This window comes from Danio aesculapii, chromosome 7 (assembly GCF_903798145.1).
Source record: "Danio aesculapii chromosome 7, fDanAes4.1, whole genome shotgun sequence".
Classification (NCBI taxonomy): domain Eukaryota; kingdom Metazoa; phylum Chordata; class Actinopteri; order Cypriniformes; family Danionidae; genus Danio; species Danio aesculapii.
The window spans coordinates 66,641,485-66,652,415 of NC_079441.1; the positions used below are offsets into that span (position 1 = coordinate 66,641,485).

The following is a 10,931-nucleotide window of genomic DNA, read 5'->3' on the forward strand; positions in this document are numbered from 1 at the left end:
ACACTATATACTGTATAACTGCAGGTTAACTATGTTCATAACCCATCCGCCCTATACACAACTACTTAACTTTTCTGAATTTTACTATGAAATAATAATGCGCTCATTTATACAAACAAACTGAATCAATATACAGTAACACAGTCACCTACTGTATAATAATAAAACATTGAATCCTGGAAAAAAAATCATAACTGATGAGGAAATACTGTCATAAATTTGAATTATGGGGTGTCATGGTGGCGCAGTGGGTAGCACAATCGCCTCACAGCAGGAAGGTCGCTGGTTTGAGCCCCAGCTGGGTCAGTTGGCATTTCTGTGTGGAGCTAAATTGCCTGTAGTGTATGAGTGTGTGTGAATGCAAGGGTGTATGGGTATTTCCCAGTGTTGGGTTGCAGCTGGAAGGGCATCCGCTGTGTAAAACATATACTGGATAAGTTGGCGGTTCATTTCGCTGTGGCGACCACTGATTAATAAATGGACTAAGCCGAAAAAAAAGAATGAATGAATGAATGATTAGTTTATGGTGGGCAAAGAGCTATGACCTGTGAAAATCTGAAAGTAATAGAAACACAACTGTAGACTTTTTATTTTTGGGAAGGCGGTCGTGGAGACGGTTTACAACCGGATGGGAAAAAAATTGGCAAAATGGCTGCAGGGGATGAAAATAATAATTCTGTCGTAATTACGTTTACCGTAATAAGAGTTACGACAGTGGTAATGGTAATCTATTAAAATATGCATCAGCATTAAGAGCTGGAAATGGAATGTGGGGTGGGATCATGGTCGTTATATCAATATTTATGATAATTAAAACAGGGCCTTCCCCCTTTTTAGCCAAATGGACACTTTTCACCGACTATGATGACACATTTATTAACATTTATTAACATTGTAAATCTAGCAACTTTTTTTTTACTTGTACATTAATATAGTTTGTGTTTTATCACCTTGGCATTAAATTACAGACAACTAGTTAATGCTGTTATGTGAGCTGGAGGTAATGCATGAAAATATTGGCACAGTAGACATTTCTCTCTTGAGTTAGACAATAACTCTCTCTATTATTTTGGGGCAGGATTAATGAAGGTAAGTTTAATGTTAATATAATAATAAAAAATGTTAAAATAAAGAAATTGAAGGAAAGAGTAATTCTTTCATCTATTATTTTACATCATTTTAAATTACATACTGTATTTCAAATAATTATATTATAATGTCATGAGAACTCATTAATTCATTTTCCTTCGGCTTAGTCCCTTATTTATCTGGGGTCGCCACAGCAGAATGAACCGCCAACTTATCCAGCATTTGTTCCACACAGCGAGTGCCCTTCCAGTACTGGGAAACATCCAGTACACTCTCGCATTCATATAATAATAATAATAATAATAATAATAATAATAATAATAATAATAATAATAATAATAATAAAATGTCTGTAGTGTATTTGTGTGTATGGACTTTTCCCAGGGATGGGTTGCAGCTGGAAGGGCATCCACTGCGTAAAACATATGCTGGATAAGTTGGCGGGTCATTCCGCTGTGACGACCCCAGATTAATAAAGGGACTAAGCCGAAAACAAAATGAATAATAATAATAATAATAATAATAATAATAATAATAATAATAATAATAATAATAATCATAATAATAATAATATTAATAATAATAATAATAATAATAATATTAATAATAATAATAATAATAATAATAATAATTATTATTATTATTATTATTATTATTATTATTATTATTATTATAACATGCTGAAATAAATGGCTTTATGATTGAAATAAGAACACATATTTACCAATGCGCTCAGATATATCAATTTAAGGTTTTTCATACCTCAAAGATTTATACCTCTGACAGACATTTGTTATAGACTTAATAATAAATAAATATTTTACACAAAAAATAGACAATAAATAAATAAATATACACATAAATCTTCATATAGTTGTATTTGAAGTACAATAAATCTTTCTTTAGGATGTCCAGTAAATAAATTTATAAATTGAACATTTATTTTTGAAGTAAACGCTGTGTTTTGAAGTGAATGCAACTGTACTGTACTGTTATGTTTTGACTTTATAGTATTAGTATTAGGAGTATTAATTAGTATTAATAGTATTATTGTATGGCTTTAATTGTAATTTTAAAGGTTTGTATGTCTCTAAAAATTTCCGTTACCTTCAAACAGTACAAATAAAACTATATTTTGATCTGAATTTTGGAAAATAAATGCATTTTTCATGTGTTTGTGCATTTATTAAAATATTTATGTGAATGTATACATTCACCATCTAATTTTCTCATTCTCAGACTTCTGTACTTGTGGTTTTGAGTATCGGAAATGAACTTTGGCAGTCACTGATGATGCTGCAAGGACAAAAGATCCAATGCTTGAGAACACATCCACCCTTTATTACATCCTACAATGCACAGAGATGTCAGTTGCACGGCACTATAAAATAATGGCCATTGATCTGCTTGTTCAGGTGTGTTGGATTGGGATTAAGGACAATGGCCCTCCAGATTCGAAGTCACCAATCCCTTATTTAATTTTTCCTTCACTTTCATCAATTGGTAAAGTTTGTTCCTTGTCGCTTTGGCCACTGGCTTGCTTAATTTGGGACTTAGATACGCATCGTTGGATTTGCTCTTCAGTGTTTGGGCTTTCAGCAGTGACATTTACATTATACTTAACTGAACTTCATCTGTGAAAACTGGACTGAGGCAGTTTCAATTTACTAGAAGGTCAACTATGTTAAGCTACTTTGACGTAATCTACATTGTAAAAGTGCTATACATTTAAATCGAAGAGATGAAGCCCACCCCCTGAGGACAACACTTAGTAAACTTCATTGAGAATGTATATGTATCCACATACACATCATCATTTTGAAAGGACACTATATACTGTATAACTGCAGGTTTACTATATTTATACAGTAAACTTTCCACCCTATACACAACTGATTCATTTTCATTCGGCTTAGTCCCTTTATTAATCAGGAGTCACCACAGCAGAATGAACCGCCAACTTTCATTCATTCATTTATTTTTTTTTCGGCTTAGTCCCTTCATTAATCAGGGGTCGCCACATCGGAATGAACCGCCAACTTATCCAGCATATGTTTCACGCAGGGAATGCCCTTCCAGCTGCAACCCATCACTGGGAAACACCCATACACTCTCATTCACACACATACACCATAGACAATTTAGCTTGCCCAATTCACCTATAGCGCATGTCTTTGGACTGTGGGGGAAACCGGAGCACCCGGAGGAAACCTGCAACAACACGGGGAGAACATCCAAAGAGCTATGATCTGTGAAAATCTAAGCGTAATAGAAACCCTATTGCAGACTTTTTATTTAGCTACTGGAGCAAATGGAAACACAGCAAAGGCATACATTTTAGATTCCCTTCACCGCTACATAAGTTCACCTGACTATGATGGCTTCTGAGAACTCTGTGAATGTGAAAACAATCCACGTAATGTGAAGAAAGATTGAGCGGCAGTACCCTGATGGTGGCACTGTGGAGCTCCTTTCTGAGGTTGTTAAGCTGCTCCTGAAGGAAAGATCTCTCTTTCTGCCACTCTTTCTCTCGCACTGTCAGCTCTTCTTGTGCTTTCCGGAGACCTCGCAAATCCTGTAGTTAAACACACACACACATTATGGATCACACATACTGTACAGTTGAAGGCAAAATTATTAGCACCCCTGTGAATTGTTTTTATTATTTTTCACTTTTTTCTTCTGGAGAAAGTCTTAAAATCTTAATAAAATCGATAAATAATGCTCATTTGTTTATATAAATGAAGGACACCATTATTAGTCCTTAAGATTTTTTTTTTCAACAAACCACTGCTGTATAAAGACTTACCCAGTTCACCAAGTTAAATATTAATATTCAATAACTTTTCATTCATTCATTTTCCTTCGGCTTAGTCTCTATTTCAGAGGTCACCACAGTGGAATGAATTGCCAACTATTCCAGCATGTGAATCACTGAACCACAGCCGTAATATTTAAATATTTTCTAATCGTTCCAAACCAAGTAATATTAAGTAAATTTTCATAATGAGCACGGTGGCGCAGTGGGTAGCTCGTTCGCCTCAAAGCAAGAAGGTCACTGGTTCGAGCCCCGGCTGGGTCAGTTGGCATTTCTGTGTGGAGTTTGCATGTTCTCCCTGTGTTTCCGTGGGTTTCCCCTGGGTGCTCCGGTTTCCCCCACAAGTCCAAAGACATGTGGTACAGGAGAATTGGATAGGCTAAATTGTCCGTAGTGCATGAGTGTGAATGTGTGTTTCCCAGTGATGGGTTGCAGCTGGAAGGGCATCCGCCGTTTATAAAACTTATGCTGGATAAGTTGGCAGTTCATTCCGCTGTGGTGACCCCAGATTAATAAAGGGACTATGCTCAAAAGAAAATGAATGAATTAATGTCATAATGGATGGGTGTCATGGTGGCGCAGTGTGCGGCATGATTGCCTTACAGCAAGAAGGTCACTGGTTCGAGCCTCGGCTGGGTGAGTTGGCATTTCTGTGTGGAGTTTGCATGTTCCGAAAAGAAATGAATAAATGAATGAATGTCATAATGGATGTGTAGTTCACAGCATGCTTTGAATTGAATTAAGAGGAGAATATTTTGGAAATAAAAGCTATCTTAGATGTTTAAATTTGAGAGAAAGACTTGTTAGAGTCTAATCTTCATTAGTCTAAAGATTTAAAAATGTTTTAAGTACGTTTTTGAGGTTACCGCCTTGCAGAAGAGTAGCTCCCATGCTTTGGATCTTGGCATTTTTATTAGAAGCATTAATGTTTTTGACGCTTAGCTCCAAAGCCATAGCTGTGCTAACACTAGCTCTGAGATCAGTAAGCATTTTTAAACACCTATATGTTCAATTTGCTTAAAATAAAGTTAAATAACCCAATTCAAATCAGTGGGAACCTGTGTAAACTTATTTAAATTAAGTTACGCCAAATGTACTAATTAGTAACTAATAAGATTTATTTGATTTAAATTGATTTAAATTGTTTTAATTGATTAAAGGAATGTTCCTTCTGCTAAAACAAGAATTTGGCATTACTTAATTGATTTAAATAAATATAGGCTCAAAATTAAAAATAATTCAATTCAATTCAATTCATCTTTATTTATATAGCGCTTATACAATGTAGATTGTGTCAAAGCAGCTTCACATAAAAGGTCATAGTAAATTGGAACAGTGTAGTTCAGTTCAGTTTAGCTCAGTTTAATAATCACTACTGAGAGTCCAAACACTGAAGAGCAAATCCAACGATGCAAAGCTCTACAGATCCCGAACCATGCAAGCTAGTGGCGACTAAATGGCGAAAGTGAAGAAAAAAAAAACCTTGAGAGAAACCAGGCTCAGTTGGGCACGACCATTTTAATTTCTCCGCTGGCCAAACGTCTTGTGCAGAGCTGCAGTCTCAGCGGCGGAATAATCAATGAACTTTTACTTAATTAATTTAGGAGTGTTAGGATACAACATTAAGTAAATTTTACATGATATTCACAAGTTAATTGTACTTGATATGAACTATTAAAATTGACTTGAAATGTGCTCGTGCAAATTGTTCTGAATATTTTTTTAGTAAATCTTATGAGTTGTTTTTTCATAAAAATAATGTTAAAATAAACAAGAATAAAATAATGAAATAAAATAAAACAAAATAGAATGAAAAATACTAAATTAAAATAAAATAAAAAATAATAATTAAGTAAAATAAAATAAATAAAGTAAAATGACAAATAAAATAAAAATAATGAGAAAGTAAAATAAAATAAAATAATGAAATAAAATAACATAAAATAGAACAAAAAATACTAAATTAAAATAAAATAAAAAATAAAAATTAAGTAAAATAAAATAAATAAAGTAAAATGACAAATAAAATAAAAATAATGAGAAAGTAAAATAAAATAAAATAATGAAATAAAATAACATAAAATAGAACGAAAAATACTAAATTAAAATAAAATAAAAAATAATAATTAAGTAAAGTAATATAAAATTAATAAAGTAAAATGACAAATAAAATAAAAATAATGATAAAGTAAAATAAAATAAATAATTAAATAAAATAGCATAAAATATAATGAAAAATACTAAATTAAATTAAATTAAAATAATAATTAAGTAAAATAAAAATAAAATTAATAAAGTAAAATGACAAATAAAATAAAAATAATGATAAAGTAAAATAAAATAAAATTAAATTAATAAAGTAAAATGACAAATGAAATAAAAATAATGAGAAAGTAAAATAAAATAAAATAATGAAATAAAATCCAATATAATGCTAAAGTCAAATAAAATAAAACATTGAAATAAAATAAAACAATAATAATAAAATAAAATAAAAACTAATGAAATAAAATAAAAAGTGAAAAAAAACATTTAAAAACATATAAAAATAATACAATAAAATGAATAAAGTAAAATTAATATAAATTAATAATAATAAAGTAAAAAACAAAACAATTCAGAGTGTGAAAAACAAAATATCCACAATGAGAAAGACAAAAGATCCTACCATATAAATGTTTTAATTACTACATTATCAGCATGAGAATCTGAATGAAAAGTTTTAAAAAGTCTGTCAATTTGAGAATGTGTTTTCAAATCAAATCTCATCTAAACTAAACTCTAGTCATACAACGTTCCCTCAAACTTCAGTGCAAATTGTTTGGAATATTTTTAAAGTAAATCTTATGAGTTGTTTTTTCAGTGTATTATGTTTTAAAATGTGTCCATTAAACAGCACTTGGAAAAATCTTAAAAAGGATTAGCATTTTCACATTTTCCCTTTCACTGTATGTTTAAACACACACAAAAACTTCTACAAATAGCTAGTTTTGGCTCTCATGGTGGAGCACTATATGCATCCAGTAAAGACCCTCGGATAACAGTAGCAGCGCACCTGTACTAACCTCTACCCCCAGCCTTCATGCGGCTATTGACCCACGTCGAGCGACGCTACAAGTCTTGCTTCTCGTTCGAATAAAAAAAAAAGTAAAAAATAAAAGGGAACAAGTTGTCGGAAATGAAATTTCAATTCATCCAGTCCCTTTATACACTGGTGCAAGAGCTGGCGAGGAGAGCAGGGGATCAATAGTGTTTAGACAGCAGAGCAGATTTTCTAAGAGCCCAATCAATAGGAAGGAGAGAGGGAAAAATACCTCGGCTTTTCTTTGGGTGTTGCAGTAAATACGAACAAATCAGTGGCCTTAGGCTAAATGGATTGACCAGCCGTTTCCGACTCCTGTGCTGTAAATAAAGATCTATTGGGAAAGCTCTGCGCGGGTCCCTGAGAGGGGGGAGAGAGAGAGAGAGATGGCCACCGTACTGAATCTGTCTCACACACACCTGCACTTCACCTGGACACACACACTGCGAAACGACACTGGCTTCACACAGGACATCATCAGGTGAGCCAGTTAATCAGGTAATGTGAACATCACAACAAAACACTCACTAGGCGTTTCTTTAAAGGGGATCTACTGTATTACGTCCCTTTACACAAAATTTAAAATACGTCTAAGAATGATGTCTCTAGAGTGTGTTTGTGAAGTTTCAGCTCTAAATACACACAGGTAATGTTTATAACTCTTTGAAACCGCCCCTTTTAGACTTTGATCTTAACTGTGCCGATTTGGTAACTGTCGCTTTAAATTCAAATGAGATTGTGCTCTTTTTGAAAGAGGGCGGAGCTACAAATGCCTTTGTGTCAGCATAGTGGCAGATTCAAAAACAAAACTAACCTCCTATGCTAATGAGGGAGAGACGGCCACTATTGGGCGGGGCTTTTCCCCCTCTGATGACACGTACAAAGGAAGAATATCAATCAGAGTGTTTCTGCTGTTTTTATGTTTTTATGAAGTGCGATTATAAATAAATAAAATTATGAACAAATTACTCTTAGAGGCTGATTATATTCACACACTGTTGCCACACAACATCCCTTATAGAAGTGCTTTTTTTGCATAATAGGCACCCTTTATTACTGGGGAATTTTATTTCAAAACTAACAAATTTAACCTTTTTCATTCTTTTTTGCTACACGAGGATTCCTTTTCAAATGTTTTTGTTTTTATCATGACTTCAACATTTATATCAGCTACATTTCCGATGCATTGACCATATGTACACTGTAAAAAGTATGACCTAGATCTAACTTAAACTTATAAAAAGTGAGGCAAGAGGCTGCATCGGACATTTTAGATTGAATCAACTTCCAGCCTTTTTTAAGTATATTAAACACTAAAACATTGCTTAAAACAAATGCAACAGAATTAAGTTGAGCCAACTAATATTTCTAAAATTACTCAAGTCAGATAAACTAACTTTTTTTGTTAAACCTAACTTATTTATACATTGCTATATGTTGCCTGAACTTATTTTAATTAGGTATTAAGAACTTTATTATCTAAATCAAATTAACCATGCATATGTCATTCAATTGAATGAATGCATATGAATTCAATTGACTTCTGGCTGTAACCTCAGAAAATAAAATAAAATATTCGTTTCTATATTCTATGCACAATATACAGTGATTAAGTAAAAACAGATAAACAGACTTTACGGTCCATAAGAATGGGAAGATGGACTGTCCTGAATTCAGACTGTCCATCTTAAAGTGTAGTAATGGTTCAAAAGAAATAAATAAAGTTGTGTGTACTGGTTACATTACAATGTTTTTAATTTAATTCATAAAAGAGAGAATTTGGTAATAAATCAACAAACAAACAATGGATTAAGATAAAGTCATGATTAGACAATTCCACAGAGTGAAATAAAATGAAATGGTAAAACTTTACAGTACGGTTTTATTCAGACTGTCCATCTTAAAGTGTATTAATAGTTTAAAAAATACACTTGTGTGTATTTTTTACATTAGAATGTTTTAGATGAAATTTCATTCAAAGAAAAAATTGTTAATAAACAAACAAACAAGCAAACAAAGAAGAGATTAAAATGAAGTCTTCATCTGCATGATTAGACAATTCCACAGAGAGAATAAATAAATAAATAAACTAAAATGTGAAAAACTCTACAATAAGGTTTCATTAGTTAATGTATTTACTAACATGAACTAAATATGACCAATCTTGCACAGCAGTTATTAATTATAGTTCAAAAATTTCTAATGAAAAATAAAATTTGTGCTTGTTAACATTAGTTAATGTACTGCGAGTTAACATGAACAAACAAAAATCGACATTAATTTCATTAACCAATGTTAGAAGATGAATAAATACTGTAATAAATGTATTGTTGATTGTTTGTTCATGTTAAAATAAGCATTAACTAAAGGATAGCATTAAAAATAAAAAATAGCATTAACTAAAGGACCCTAAAGCGTTACAAATAAAATAAAATAAAATAATAAAGTAAATTAAATTAAAAAGGATAATAAGTAAAATAAAATAAAAATAATAAAGTAAAATAAAAATAATAATAATTAAGTAAAATAAAATAAAATAATAAAGTAAAATAAAAAATAATAATATATAAGTAAAATAAAATAAAATAATAAAATAAAATAAAAATAATAATAATTAAGTAAAATAAAATAAAATAATAAAGTTAAATAAAAATAATAATAATTAAGTAAAATAAAATAAAATAATAAAGTAAAATAAAAAATAATATTTAAGTAAAATAAAATAAAATAATAAAGTAAAATAAAAAATAATAATTAAGTAAAATAAAATAAAATAATAAAGTAAAATAAAAAATAATATTTAAGTAAAATAAAATAAAATAATAAATTAAAATGAGAGATCAAATAAAGAATAACGATTAAGTAAGATAAAATAATAAAATGTAATCAAATAAAATATTAAATAAAAAAAAATACATAGTATTTTATAATAAAATAAAAGTAATAAAGTAAAATGACAAATATAATTAAAAAACGATGAAGTAAAATAAAATATTAAAATAAAAAAATATATATATATATAAAAAAATAAAATAAAATAAAACAAAATAAAATAAAAAATAATTAATTTATTCATTTTCTTTTCTGCTTAGTGCCTGTAATCAGGGGTCGTCACAGCAGAATGAACCACCAACTTATCCAGCATATGTTTTACGCAGCGGATGCCCTTTCAGCTGCAACCCATCACTGGGAAACACCCATACACTCTCATTAACACACATACACTACGGACAATTTAGCTTATTCAACTAACCTGTACCAGAGTTTCTAATCTTGCTACCCACTGTGCCACTGTACCGCCATAAAAAATAATGTTAAAATAAACTAGAATAAAATAATGAAATAAAATAAAACAAAATAGAATGAAAAATACTAAATTAAAATTAAATAAAAAATAATAATTAAGTAAAATAAAATAAATAAAGTAAAATGACAAATAAAATAAAAATAATGATAAAGTAAAATAAAATAATGAAATAAAATAAAATAGAATGAAAATACTAAATTAAATTAAAATTAAAATAATAATTAAGTAAAATAAAATAAAATTAATAAAGTAAAATGACGAATAAAATAAAAATAATGATAAAGTAAAATAAAATAAAATAATGAAACAAAATAAAACAATAATAATAAAATAAAATAAAATAAAAAAATAATAATTAAGTAAAATAATACAAAATTAATAAAGTAAAATGACAAATAAAATAAAAATAATGATAAAGTCAAATAAAATAAAATAATGAAATAAAATCAAATATAATGCTAAAGTCAAATAAAATAAAACATTGAAATAAAATAAAACAATAATAATAAAATAAAATAAAAACTAATAAAATAAAATAAAAAGTGAAAAAAAACATTAAGAAACATATAAAAATAATACAATAAAATGAATAAAGTAAAATTAATATAAATAAAAAATAATAAAGTAAAAAACAA

At 29.5% G+C, this 10,931-nt stretch overlaps 1 protein-coding gene across 1 annotated transcript in view; it reads right to left on the reverse strand.

Annotated features, from left to right (window-relative positions):
* Window positions 1-10,931, reverse strand: part of LOC130231466 (centrosome-associated protein CEP250) — a 275,795-nt gene that overhangs the window by 116,675 nt on the left and 148,189 nt on the right. The window contains 1 exon segment of the mRNA XM_056460798.1: window positions 3,536-3,664. Coding sequence (XP_056316773.1) covers window positions 3,536-3,664 — 129 coding nt within the window.